A 14,154-nucleotide genomic window follows, 5' to 3' on the forward strand; every position below is an offset into this window, starting at 1 on the left:
TTCTATTTTATTTGGTACACAAAAAAATCAATCTCAACACATTCTAGAAAACTTTTATCCGGCAAATTTTTCGAACACGTTTCCTTCAAAACATTCTAAATTTTGATTGTTGTTTGCTCAAAAGGTAAAGTATAATGAGACGAGACGTTGGTAGTAATTTTGTAGTAGTTTAATAAACACGTCAAAAATGATGGGTGTTTCACAACCGGAGCCATTTCACAACACGGGACAATCCCCTACTTGCGCCAGAAGCAAGTTGTTATTATTCCAACACTAACTATCTTCAATGATCCAGTAATAAGTAAAGATGGATTTATTGTTTCATGTCAGAATGAAATGTTTGTGTTCTTGACAAAAAGAAGCATAATTAAATGTTTATACGTCGCACGCTTAATTAGAGGGTGCTAGAATCCGCTCTGGTTCAAAGGTTCATCACTACCTGTGAAAGCCTAGGAGAAGAAGTGGGTTCGAATCCGGTTATAATTGGGTTCGATCCGCAGATCTATCAGCTTGGATAAAAAAGAGATGTACACAACTTCTTACGCGTTGCATCAATGACTCTCCTTTACCTAATTGTTCCGCTTCTTCCCCTTCACGTCTAGTCCCATTCTGTTTGGATCCTATCAACATCAATACTGACTTGTGTAAATGGCGAAAAATTATTTATAAGGTTTTGTTTTCTATAAAATTTACAGGAAATTTTTCTCTCTAAAAAAACTTAAAACAATTTCAAATTCCTTTACATGTCATCCAAAAAAATATTTGCAGCTCACATCGATGTGCTCTTTATTTATTTTCACAGCCTAACATTTAAAGTTTGCTGTACTTTATAGTCATTTGTTTGTTTTTATATAAATCTACAAGTCGATCTGCTTCTCTCCAGCCACTACCGATAGCGCCCTGTACCGTTGAGTAGTACTCCGGGTGAGTTGCTTCCCCGGCAAACTGCACCACCGGTTTGCCATTCGCATTGAACAAGGGCATCCCCAAGTCAGCAGCCTTGCAGTCCAAAATATCCGAAACAACCGAACGGCTGGTGTAAGCTCCACGAAAATTCTTGTTTGAGTACCAAGTGGTACGTTTGAATGATTTGGGCTCCGGTATAGAGTATCTGATTAAAAATTTACGTAAAATAAAGAGCAGTCCTTCAATGACCTTTTCCTCAGAAAGTGCTTCCATTGTCCTGGCATCTTTTCCATAAATCCAACCCACTAGCATATTGGGTTGATGTTCTGGCACGAAAAAACTGCAAATACTTTCCGTCCATCTTTTATCCGTTTGACGCAGCTTATCTAAATCTTCTTTATTCCATAAAATGCCAAAACCTCGCCACCCGTTTGGCCAGAATGGTGTATCGAATTCCAGCACCATCTTATCGACTGTTCCTATATATAGGCCTTCTATGGCATTTACTTTGAGTAAAGGTAGTTTTGGGCTGAACAGCGTATTATGGATTTCTTTTAGAACTCCTAACGAAACTGTAATGATCACGTGATCAGCAAAATAGCTACTGCCGTCCAAACATGTGACACGCACGGGATGATCCGGGTTCGCAGCATAATGGATTTGAGAAACATGTTTATTGAACAGCGTGAAGTCCTCCAACGGAATCGGAGTTGCTTTTTGTTCCGGAAGGCATTTCTGCGAGTAAAACGATTGTATTGTTCGAATGTGCCGATTGAGCTTTTAACTTACCATCAAAATGTCTAGTATTGTTTTAAATCCTCTTGTCTTCCAATTGATAAGGTATTCATCTTGATAGTCAGTGAACTCCAGCAATCCGGGAGCAGATACTTCGTAAAGGCTATCCACTGCATTGTATGTCGTGTGATATTTTCGGAAAAAATCGAACACCTGATAACACGTTTGAGTGTCAATATGTCCAAATTTGCCACTCTGTAGCGCTTCCTGAAAGCTATTCAAACTGATTAGATTATTCATGTGCTTCTTTGAACAAATGAGTACCATTCCGTATAATAATCTCCCAAAGATTTTTGGTACGATTTCAGTTTTTCAACATCTTCATTAGAGCTTGTAAGCAGATCCAAAATTTGATTAGATAACTCTAAAGGTACTTCCTCTCCATTGGATTTTATACACAGTTCATTCTCGCGGTGTGAATTGATCTCAAGTAAATCATACTTAGCTGCCATGTCATACACAATATTATCGGTCTTGGAATGTACCCTGAAATGTTATCACGTTACTTTTACATTGATCTTTGAATTTCAGCCGCACTTACCATTGTGCTCCGCAATCCAAAACATTTTCCCCGTACGGTATAGTATGAATTCTTCCACCGATCCGGTTTTCCGCCTCTAGAATGGTCAAATCTCGAAATCCGCCTTCATATAACCGTGTGGCAGCAGCTATACCGGCAGCACCCGCACCGATGATTAATATTTTTGGGGACATGGCAACTTAAGCAGCTGATCGCCGAAAATGCTTGAACGCGTGTGAGCTCTACGCGTTCAGTGTTTTCGGTTTACTAAATACTAAATACTTCGAATGTGCGTGTAGTACACTGACAGAATCGCAAAGATTGTGTTTATAGTCAACGCTCAGTAAAGTATTTGTGGGTATTTTATCTGCTGTTTCATTTGTAGTGATGATAAGTAAAGGAGCTAAAGAATATCAGCCGACGCCGTTGGTTTTGGTAATGGCTTAATTTTCAATAAGTAGATTTGCGTGTGGACAAACTGACAAGTTATGCAAATACTGGCGTGTTTATGTTGGGATAGACAGGGGCACACGCCCGGTCTTCTGTTTAAGGTTGGGAAAATGTCCAATGTTTCATTAAATCACAATTCTTTTTTCTAGCTTATGTTCTTACTAAAATATATGTCAGAGGACTCGCTTTATTCAAAACCTACAAACTAGCACCAATGTAATAAGGGATTTTCCTAAATTATTTTTAAGTTTACGAAACTTATGAAATTTGACACGGGTATAATTTAAAGACTTGTAAACAAAAAAAATATTCAAAAAAATCGAGATCACCAATTTTTGCAGAAAACTCCAATAGGAATTTTAGATCATTTTTGGACATCGCTAATTTCGGAAATTCATAACTTTTGAACCATCGTAAAATATTTCTTTTTTTAATGCAGAAAAAAAGATGATCTAGAAAAGATATACAATAATTTTCAGTTGCAATCTATACCTATAAAGAAGGATTTCTGTCTGTCTGTCTGTCTGTCTGTCTGTCTGTCTGTCTGTCTGTCTGTCTGTCTGTCTGTCTGTCTGTCTGTCTGTCTGTCTGTCTGTCTGTCTGTCTGTCTGTCTGTCTGTCTGTCTGTCTGTCTGTCTGTCTGTCTGTCTGTCTGTCTGTCTGTCTGTCTGTCTGTCTGTCTGTCTGTCTGTCTGTCTGTCTGTCTGTCTGTCTGTCTGTCTGTCTGTCTGTCTGTCTGTCTGTCTGTCTGTCTGTCTGTCTGTCTGTCTGTCTGTCTGTCTGTCTGTCTGTCTGTCTGTCTGTCTGTCTGTCTGTCTGTCTGTCTGTCTGTCTGTCTGTCTGTCTGTCTGTCTGTCTGTCTGTCTGTCTGTCTGTCTGTCTGTCTGTCTGTCTGTCTGTCTGTCTGTCTGTCTGTCTGTCTGTCTGTCTGTCTGTCTGTCTGTCTGTCTGTCTGTCTGTCTGTCTGTCTGTCTGTCTGTCTGTCTGTCTGTCTGTCTGTCTGTCTGTCTGTCTGTCTGTCTGTCTGTCTGTCTGTCTGTCTGTCTGTCTGTCTGTCTGTCTGTCTGTCTGTCTGTCTGTCTGTCTGTCTGTCTGTCTGTCTGTCTGTCTGTCTGTCTGTCTGTCTGTCTGTCTGTCTGTCTGTCTGTCTGTCTGTCTGTCTGTCTGTCTGTCTGTCTGTCTGTCTGTCTGTCTGTCTGTCTGTCTGTCTGTCTGTCTGTCTGTCTGTCTGTCTGTCTGTCTGTCTGTCTGTCTGTCTGTCTGTCTGTCTGTCTGTCTGTCTGTCTGTCTGTCTGTCTGTCTGTCTGTCTGTCTGTCTGTCTGTCTGTCTGTCTGTCTGTCTGTCTGTCTGTCTGTCTGTCTGTCTGTCTGTCTGTCTGTCTGTCTGTCTGTCTGTCTGTCTGTCTGTCTGTCTGTCTGTCTGTCTGTCTGTCTGTCTGTCTGTCTGTCTGTCTGTCTGTCTGTCTGTCTGTCTGTCTGTCTGTCTGTCTGTCTGTCTGTCTGTCTGTCTGTCTGTCTGTCTGTCTGTCTGTCTGTCTGTCTGTCTGTCTGTCTGTCTGTCTGTCTGTCTGTCTGTCTGTCTGTCTGTCTGTCTGTCTGTCTGTCTGTCTGTCTGTCTGTCTGTCTGTCTGTCTGTCTGTCTGTCTGTCTGTCTGTCTGTCTGTCTGTCTGTCTGTCTGTCTGTCTGTCTGTCTGTCTGTCTGTCTGTCTGTCTGTCTGTCTGTCTGTCTGTCTGTCTGTCTGTCTGTCTGTCTGTCTGTCTGTCTGTCTGTCTGTCTGTCTGTCTGTCTGTCTGTCTGTCTGTCTGTCTGTCTGTCTGTCTGTCTGTCTGTCTGTCTGTCTGTCTGTCTGTCTGTCTGTCTGTCTGTCTGTCTGTCTGTCTGTCTGTCTGTCTGTCTGTCTGTCTGTCTGTCTGTCTGTCTGTCTGTCTGTCTGTCTGTCTGTCTGTCTGTCTGTCTGTCTGTCTGTCTGTCTGTCTGTCTGTCTGTCTGTCTGTCTGTCTGTCTGTCTGTCTGTCTGTCTGTCTGTCTGTCTGTCTGTCTGTCTGTCTGTCTGTCTGTCTGTCTGTCTGTCTGTCTGTCTGTCTGTCTGTCTGTCTGTCTGTCTGTCTGTCTGTCTGTCTGTCTGTCTGTCTGTCTGTCTGTCTGTCTGTCTGTCTGTCTGTCTGTCTGTCTGTCTGTCTGTCTGTCTGTCTGTCTGTCTGTCTGTCTGTCTGTCTGTCTGTCTGTCTGTCTGTCTGTCTGTCTGTCTGTCTGTCTGTCTGTCTGTCTGTCTGTCTGTCTGTCTGTCTGTCTGTCTGTCTGTCTGTCTGTCTGTCTGTCTGTCTGTCTGTCTGTCTGTCTGTCTGTCTGTCTGTCTGTCTGTCTGTCTGTCTGTCTGTCTGTCTGTCTGTCTGTCTGTCTGTCTGTCTGTCTGTCTGTCTGTCTGTCTGTCTGTCTGTCTGTCTGTCTGTCTGTCTGTCTGTCTGTCTGTCTGTCTGTCTGTCTGTCTGTCTGTCTGTCTGTCTGTCTGTCTGTCTGTCTGTCTGTCTGTCTGTCTGTCTGTCTGTCTGTCTGTCTGTCTGTCTGTCTGTCTGTCTGTCTGTCTGTCTGTCTGTCTGTCTGTCTGTCTGTCTGTCTGTCTGTCTGTCTGTCTGTCTGTCTGTCTGTCTGTCTGTCTGTCTGTCTGTCTGTCTGTCTGTCTGTCTGTCTGTCTGTCTGTCTGTCTGTCTGTCTGTCTGTCTGTCTGTCTGTCTGTCTGTCTGTCTGTCTGTCTGTCTGTCTGTCTGTCTGTCTGTCTGTCTGTCTGTCTGTCTGTCTGTCTGTCTGTCTGTCTGTCTGTCTGTCTGTCTGTCTGTCTGTCTGTCTGTCTGTCTGTCTGTCTGTCTGTCTGTCTGTCTGTCTGTCTGTCTGTCTGTCTGTCTGTCTGTCTGTCTGTCTGTCTGTCTGTCTGTCTGTCTGTCTGTCTGTCTGTCTGTCTGTCTGTCTGTCTGTCTGTCTGTCTGTCTGTCTGTCTGTCTGTCTGTCTGTCTGTCTGTCTGTCTGTCTGTCTGTCTGTCTGTCTGTCTGTCTGTCTGTCTGTCTGTCTGTCTGTCTGTCTGTCTGTCTGTCTGTCTGTCTGTCTGTCTGTCTGTCTGTCTGTCTGTCTGTCTGTCTGTCTGTCTGTCTGTCTGTCTGTCTGTCTGTCTGTCTGTCTGTCTGTCTGTCTGTCTGTCTGTCTGTCTGTCTGTCTGTCTGTCTGTCTGTCTGTCTGTCTGTCTGTCTGTCTGTCTGTCTGTCTGTCTGTCTGTCTGTCTGTCTGTCTGTCTGTCTGTCTGTCTGTCTGTCTGTCTGTCTGTCTGTCTGTCTGTCTGTCTGTCTGTCTGTCTGTCTGTCTGTCTGTCTGTCTGTCTGTCTGTCTGTCTGTCTGTCTGTCTGTCTGTCTGTCTGTCTGTCTGTCTGTCTGTCTGTCTGTCTGTCTGTCTGTCTGTCTGTCTGTCTGTCTGTCTGTCTGTCTGTCTGTCTGTCTGTCTGTCTGTCTGTCTGTCTGTCTGTCTGTCTTGTGTTCCTTATAGAATCAAAAACTACTGAACCAATCGGCGTGAAAATTTGCATGTAGAGGTTTTTGGGGCCAGGAAAGGTTTTAGTGATGGTTAGAGACCCCTCCCCCCACTAAGAGGGGGGCTCCCATACAAATGAAACACAAATTTCTGCATAACTCGAGAACTAATCAAGCAAATAGAACCAAATTTGGCATGTGGGTGTTTTCGGTGACAAGAATTTATTCTAGGGTAATTTGAGACCCCTCCCCTCTTTATAAGGGGAATTATAACTCCTCTCCCCTTTAAGAGGGGGGGTTTCCATACAAATTTCCTCATAACTCGAGAACTAATCAAGCAAATGGAACCAAATTTGGCATGTGAAAGTTTTCGAGGGCAAGAAAATTTTCTATGTTGAATTAGGACCCCTCCTCACTTTAAGAGGGGGGGCTCCTGTACAAATGAAATACCAATTTCCTCATAACTCGAGAACTAATCAAGCAAATGGAACCAAATTTGGCATGTGTGTGTTTTTGGAGACAAAATTTTTTTCTATGATGAATTGGGACCCCTCCCCACTTTAAGTGGGGGGGGGGGCTCCTATACAAACGAAATACAAATTTCCTCATAACTCGAGAACTAATCAAGCAAATAGAACCAAATTTGGCATGTGGGTGTTTTCGGTGACAAGAATTTATTCTATAGTAAATTGAGACCCCTCCCTCTTTATAAGGGGAATTGTAACTCCTCTCCCCTTTAAGAGGGGGGGCTTCCATACAAATTTCCTCATAACTCGAGAACTAATCAAGCAAATGGAACCAAATTTGGCATGTGAAGGTTTTCGAGGGCAAGAAAATTTTCTACGGTGAATTAGGACCCCTCCCCACTCTAAGAGGGGGGGCTCCTGTACAAATGAAATACAAATTTCCTCCTAACTCGAGAACTAATCAAGCAAATAGAACAACATTTGGCATGTGGGTGTTTTTTTTGGTGACAAGAATTTATTCTATGGTGAATTGAGACCCCTTCCCTATGGTGAATTGAGACCCCTTCCCTCTTTATAAGAGGAATTATAACTCCTCTCCCCTTTAAGAGGGGGGGCTTCCATACAAATTTCCTCATAACTCGAGAACTAATCAAGCAAATGCAACCAAATTTGGCATGTGAAGGTTTTCGAGAGCAAGAAAATTTTCTATGGTGAATTAGGACCCCTCCCCACTTTAAGAGGAGGGGCTCCTGTATAAATAAAATACAAATTTCCTCATAACTCGAGAACTAATCAAGCGAATTGAACCAAATTTGGCATATGTGTGTTTTTGGAGACAATTTTTTTTTCAATGATGAATTGGGACCCCTCCCCACTTTAGGAGGGGGGGTCCTATACAAACGAAATACAAATTTCCTCATAACTCGAGAACTAATCCAGCAAATGGAACCAAATTTGGCGTGTAGGTGTTTTTGGAGGCAAGAATTTTTTCTGTGATGAATTAGGACCTCTTCCCACATTAGGAGGGGGGGCTCCAATACAAATAAAATACAAATTTCTCCATAACTCGAGAACTAATTAAGCAAATAGAACCAAATTCGGCATGTGGAGGTTTTTGGAGGCAAAAATATTTTCTACGGTGAATTAGGATCCTTCCACACTTCAAGACGGGGGGCTTCTACACAAATGAAATACAAATTTCCTCATAATTCGAGAACTAATCAAGCAAATGGAACCATATTTGGCATGTGGGTGTTTTTGGAGGCAACCATTTTTCCCATTATGAATTAGGACTTCTTACCTTTTTAGGAGGGGGGGGGGCTCCCATTCAAACGAAATACAAATTTGCTCATAACTTTAGAACTAATCAAGCAAATGGAACCAAATTTGGCATGTGAGAGTTTTAGATGGCAGAATTTTTTTTCTGTGGTGTATTACGACCCCTTTCCCTTTTAAGAGGGTGGGCTCCCATACAAATGAAATACAAATTTCCTTATAATTTGAGTACTAATCAAGCAAATGGAACCAAATTTAGCATGTAGGAGATTTTTGAGTCTTGAATTTATTTTATGATAGTTAGAGACCTCTCACCCCTGTGGTAGGGGGATATGGACTCTCATACAAATAAAACAGAAATTTTTGCGAAACTCAAAAACTAATCCAACTCGAGAAATTCGAGACTCTTCCATAAAACATTAATCAATAACAAGACCACAAAAACTATCTATAGTAACACTAGATCATTCAGGACAAGCCGGTCGCGAGTGTTGCCGGTGACCCGCCGTCGGAAGCGCCGCCCACTGGGGGGCTTGCAAAACTCGAGATAGTGACAAAGATCATCCGAGATTCATGATTTATGTACAACACAGGTTAATTTGTGGCAATACGAAGTTTGTCGGGTCAGCTAGTTTTTTATAAAATAATAAAAAAAATCATAAATTTTTATAAAAAGCAACGCCCGTCTCGAGCTTGACGGAGCAAGTCGGATATGATGTATTCGGGCATAAAAACGATAGGCACGATTTCCAGCATGAGAAACCAACTCCTCCTAAGCAACAATTTGGGTTTTATTACAATGTTATGGTGGCTTTCATTGCCAAAATTAGTAATAAAAACCACAATAAGAGTATGTCAAAACTCCAATTTGATATATTTTTGCCGTTGAATTTTACTTAGATGGTGTATACTTATTGACATACTTACTTATTTTTTCGGCGAGAATCCGTGTATCGAATCCATGCCGAATTCAGGAGTCGTCTCCTTTTCGGTCTTGGGCTTCCGCTCTCCAGTCGCCCCTAACACCCGCTACTCTAGCATCCTCGTCAACAGCGCCCATCCAATGGGCAAGGGGTCTGCCTCGAAGTCGTCGGCTTCTGTCGGGTTCTCTGCTAAATATTGTTTTCGCTGGTCCGGCATCCTTGCTACGTGGCCAGCCCACTGTAGCCTGCTCCCTGCCGTATTTTAATCGCTTCACAATATCTGCATCTTTGTATACTTGGTATATTTCATGATTCATGCGCCTGCACCACACTTCTTCGTCTAATATACCGCCAAGAAATGATCGCAGGATCTTATGCTTAAAACGCCAAGAGCTCGTCGTTCGCTCTCTTTTAACGTCAACGCTTTGTGGTCGTAGAGTACCACCGGCAGAAGTAGCGTCTTATAGAGCGCAAGTTTTGTACGGAGTTGTAGGCTACGGGACCTCAGCTGGTCCTGTTGGCAGCCGCTAACCGCCTTTTTATCTCACGGCTCACATCGTTGTCACATGTCACTAACGTACCAAGGTAAACAAATTCATCGACCACTTCAAAAGTATCTTCATCTATCACCACCGCAATTCCAACACCCGAAGGGCTACCACGCTCTCTACCAACCACCATATATTTTGTTTTTTTTTAAGAATTTATGATAAGCCCTATCTGTGCAGCTTCGTCCTTAAGATGCGTGTACGCTTCTTGCACAGCTCTACGGGTAACACCGTTGATATCGATGTCGTCCACGAACCCTAGGAGTATATGAGATTTAGTGATGATGGTACCGCATCTCTGCACGGCTGCCCTTCGAATACCACATTCCAATGCCAAACCGCCTTGTTCAACAACAAATTCGATAACCATCTAACGTCACAAACGAGTTCGATGACTCACACGCTGTTCTGACACTTGATTTTGAACCATCAAGGGTGGCACGAATCTGCCTAATCAGTTTTGTTGGAAAACCATGTTCAGGCATAATCGGCCAAAGCTCATTTCGTTTAACTGAATTGTACACCGCCTTGTAGTCTATAAACAGATGGTGAATCTGCAAGTTGTATTCTCGGAATTTATCGAGGATCTGTCGCAAGGTGAACATTTGGTCCGTCGTTGAGCGCCTCTCGCGAAACCCGTACTGGTATTCGCCAACAAAGGTTTCCTGCAACGGCCTCAGTCTGAGAAACAGGATGCGGGAGAGAATTTTGTATGCAGAATTGAGGAGAGTAATGCCTCGATAATTGCTACATTGCATTCGAGTCGATGACCCTTTTTGTAAATAGGGCATATGAGACCTTCCAACCATCTGTAGGTAATTCCTCCTCAGTCCTGATGGATGGAACCTGATGGATTGCACAATACAGCCGTTCGCTCCCGACTTTCAAAAGTTCGGTGGGAAAGCTGTCCTTTCCAGCTGCTCGTTGCTTTTCTAACCTCGTCCAAAGTTGGTGGATCCACAGTTTGTCCATCATCCTCAATCGTTTTCCTGTTTCTGTTGACCGCTCCATCTTGTTCACCATTCAACAATGCATCGAAATGTTGTTTCCAACGCCTAGCCACCTCCGATCTTTCGGTAATTAGGTTCCCCTCTTTGTCGTTGCACATAACAGGGGTTGGCACGGACCGGTTCCTGATTCCGTTGATCGTATTAAAGAAGCTTCTCGTATCGTGCCTCTCGAAGCAATTCTCTGCCTCCGCAGGAACGCGATCCCATTGCTGCCGTTTCTTATAACGGTGAAGTCTCTTTTCGGCAGCTCTAGCAACTCGGTATCTCTCTTTGCTCTGGCGTGTCACTGTTGCAGCCAATATGTGACCTCCACCTCCACTGGTCGTTCAGGTTCTCTCCAAGTTGTTCACCGATCCGCTCATCAGTCTTCCGAGAGTACTCTGCAGCAACTCCTTCCGCTGATAACCGCCGAATGTTCAGTCGTATCTTCCTCGTTGGTTTCGATTTAAATACGTTGGAAAACCGGGAGCCGATCTTGCTTACTATGAGATAGTGGTCCGAGTCGACGTTTGGTCCCCGGAAGGATCGCACGTCTGCGACTTCAGATAAGTGCCGGCCATCAACTAGAACGTGGTCGATTTGAGAGCAGGCCTCTCCATTACGGTGTTTTCTGGTGTGCTTCCGAATGTTCCATCGTGGAAAATAGGTACTATAGATAGGCATTCCTCTGGCTGCAGCGAAGTTGAGTAGCCTTGGGCCATTGTCGTTTGTGGTAATATGAAAGCTTTCTCTACCAATAACGGGACGAAAGAATTCTTCGCGTCCGACCTGTGCATTTGTATCTCCGATGCCTATCTTTATGTCATGTCTTGGGCACTCACCATACGTCCTGTCAAGAAAATCATAGAACGCCTCATCGGGTTTGTCATTCGTCGGAGCGTACACATTTATCAGACTATAGTTAAAGAATTTGCCCTTAATCCTCAACACGCATAGACGGCCATTAATGAGCCTCCATCTAATGACACGCTTCACTTGTTATTCATGTAGATAAAACTAATCCGACTCCATGTTCTGCTCTATTGCCGCTACTGTAGTAGATGTGATACCTTGCGAACCTGCAGTCAGGAATGGTTCGTTCACTTTGAGTTAATTTTGATTCATTTGACTGTACCGTCTCAGTCGAGCCAAATATGACAAAGTTATGTATGGGACATTTGTAGAACTAGTTCTTATCTACAATTTTGCTGAACAGAGTTTTGCTGTATCTTTTGTAGTTACGGTGCTACAATGCTAGTAACTCGCCAGTGACTAAATGAACGTTCATTTAGTCACTAATAAGATACTAGCATCGTAGTAACGTAACTACAAAAGATACAGCAAAACTTAATTCAGCAAAATAATAGATAGGACCTTGCTCTACAAACGTCCCATATATAACTTTGTCATATTTGGATCCACTGAGACGGTACTGTCAAATGAATCAAAATTGAGTCAAAGTGATCGAACCATCCCTGCCTGCAGTAATAAAATAGACCCCGCAATGGGCATTAGCCTCTTATCCAGCAACTCCTATCCCAACCTCCTCGTGGTACCAGCCGGAATACGAGCAACTTTGGTGAAGATCGGGTAACCAACCCCGGTGGAAAGTGAGGTCGTACACCGACAGGGAAGGGGGTACTCATGCTTTTGCTGAAAGGATGCTAGGCAAAAGGAACTGCCTTGCCAGCCGTGAGCGTCTGTCTCCAGCTTAGGGGCGGCTCACGACGGCGATCCCACTGCATGGTGAATCGCCGTTTCCGTACCAGGTATGCGGTGTATCTTAGGTTAGGGGCGGCATACAACAGCGACTGGCCCGGAGCGGGCGGCTGACTTATGAAACACTGTGTCTCGGCAGCTCTACTCAAGACAGCAAACTTTTACTAGGAGAAATTCAAGAAAGGAACTACAATGGAATAATCGGTATGGAATGGACCCAGGCAAAAGAAAGAAAAAGGACAACTGTTTTTGGAGATTTGGTACTTGGAATTTCAGAACTCTACCTGAAGTGGCACGCGCGGGTATCCTGGCAAGAGAGCTGCAGAAAATGAAGGTCGAGGTGGCAGCCATCCAGAAAGTGCGATGGTCGAAGACGGGAGTATATCCCACTGCGAGCACGACATTCAAGTATCACTAATTAACATACTTTAAACAATAATCCAAATTTCCATTATAACTATTATAAGTCATTTCTTTCGGGAGCCAAGACATCCATAACTATCTATATCTAATTTTTACCTCGGATTGATTAGATTGATTATATCATTATAAGAAAAACTAAATGATCGTTGAATTTCATGCTCGTTAAGGAGTTACATTAGAGGTGATATAGTTGAATATACGATCCGCCTCTCGCCAACCGGTCTCAATGGCACCGTGGACTGTCGACCAATGATTTGGGCTGGTAGCTTCACCGGCGAACAATATTACGGGTTTCCCGGCTGGATTTGCGATAGGCTCGGATAAATCGGCTGCCCCGGTGGAAAGCTTTTCCGTTAGCAATGAACGGCTCGAATATGAACCAAGGGTGTTTGGATCGGTGTGCCAGGTAGACCTACATGAAGAAAAGCGTTCAAAATTCACAACAAACAGTTTTCAAAGCTGAATACTAAGTACCTGAAAAAACCGATAGGTTTTGGAATATCGATTCCAGTGAAGAATTTTCTCAAAATCATTAACAGTCCTTCTTGTACTGCGTCATCCGTTAGATACTCGGCCATGAGTCCTTCCTGTCCCACTAACCACGCAGCCAGAACATTTGGGTTGTTATCAACGCAAAAGAACGAAGATACTCCTTCGACCCATTTGTATTGTGACGCTCGTACTTCCTCCAAACTGTCTTGGTTCCAAAGTAAACGGAACACATTACCATGCTTTTCCCAAAATGGATATTCGAATTCCATAAAAGCTTTATTGACTGTACCAAAGTGCAACCCCTGAATAGCGTTCAATTTTGATTCGGTAAGCTCTGGCAAGAATAGTGATCGCATTTTTTCCTTGAGAACTCCTAAGGAAACGGTTATACGTGTAACTTTTTGATTAAACTTGATTTGTCCGTCCAATAAACTTTTGTAAACATTAAGCGTCGTCTGCTGTTTCTATGGATTAACAAAACAAGTTAGACAGATACAACAACGTTAAGCAACTTACCATTAGTAAATCGAGTATAGTTATAAAACCTTTTCCCTTCCAATTCATTCTTAGTATTCCTTCACATTCTTCATAATCAATGGAATTAGCAGCGGTTAAATTTTGCCAAGAATCGATGGCCAGATAACCTTTTAGGTAATTATGATAAAATACTATAAATTTTTCGACCAGGTTTTCATCAATACTATTCAAATCACGAGATTCAGTAATTTTTCGCTTAAATGCATTCACAAAATAATCTCCTAACGTTTCTGTAGACTGTTGAATTTCCGGTCCACTCATTAGTTGATCAGCAAGGGTTTGAAGTCGCTTCGTCAGGTCAGAGGGAACTCTTGTTCCATCGGAAAACAACATCACATTTCCGTTGGTGAAACGAGACTTTTCCAAGTGTCCGTGTGGGTTTGCCATTTCATACACCGCGTTGTTCTTCGCTCCGTGACACCATTGAGCACCCAATTCGACCACACTTTGACCAAACGGAACTGTTCGAATACGACCTCCAATCCTATCGCTGGCTTCGAGAATTTCCAAGTTTTTAAAACCATGTTGCACTAGTTTTGCAGCAGCCGCAATGCCAGCCGATCCGGCACCAATAATCACTATTCTGTCGTTCAT

At 43.3% G+C, this 14,154-nt stretch overlaps 1 protein-coding gene across 1 annotated transcript; it reads right to left on the minus strand.

Annotated features, from left to right (window-relative positions):
- Positions 1-788: 788 nt before the first annotated feature.
- LOC128737421 (spermine oxidase-like) lies at positions 789-14,154 on the minus strand. The gene is made up of 8 exons (XM_053832053.1): positions 13,540-14,154; positions 13,006-13,487; positions 12,706-12,943; positions 10,792-10,802; positions 2,243-2,410; positions 1,966-2,187; positions 1,696-1,915; positions 789-1,641 (listed from the first exon to the last, which is right to left on the minus strand). The coding sequence occupies exons 1-8, from the start codon at positions 14,152-14,154 to the stop codon at positions 811-813; spliced, it is 2,787 nt and encodes a 928-aa protein (XP_053688028.1). The 3' UTR covers positions 789-810.

Source organism: Sabethes cyaneus, chromosome 2 (assembly GCF_943734655.1).
Source record: "Sabethes cyaneus chromosome 2, idSabCyanKW18_F2, whole genome shotgun sequence".
Taxonomy (NCBI): Eukaryota; Metazoa; Arthropoda; class Insecta; order Diptera; family Culicidae; genus Sabethes; species Sabethes cyaneus.

Bases quoted from the DNA above. Each gene is read 5' to 3' on its own strand.
- LOC128737421 (XM_053832053.1), bottom strand. From the start codon at position 14,154: ATGAACGACAGAATAGTGATTATTGGTGCCGGATCGGCTGGCATTGCG. The intron at 13,488-13,539 runs GTAAGTTGCTTA...GTTAATCCATAG, and splicing joins CTATACTCGATTTACTAATG to AAACAGCAGACGACGCTTAA. The intron at 2,188-2,242 runs GTAAGTGCGGCT...ATAACATTTCAG, and splicing joins TTGGATTGCGGAGCACAATG to GGTACATTCCAAGACCGATA.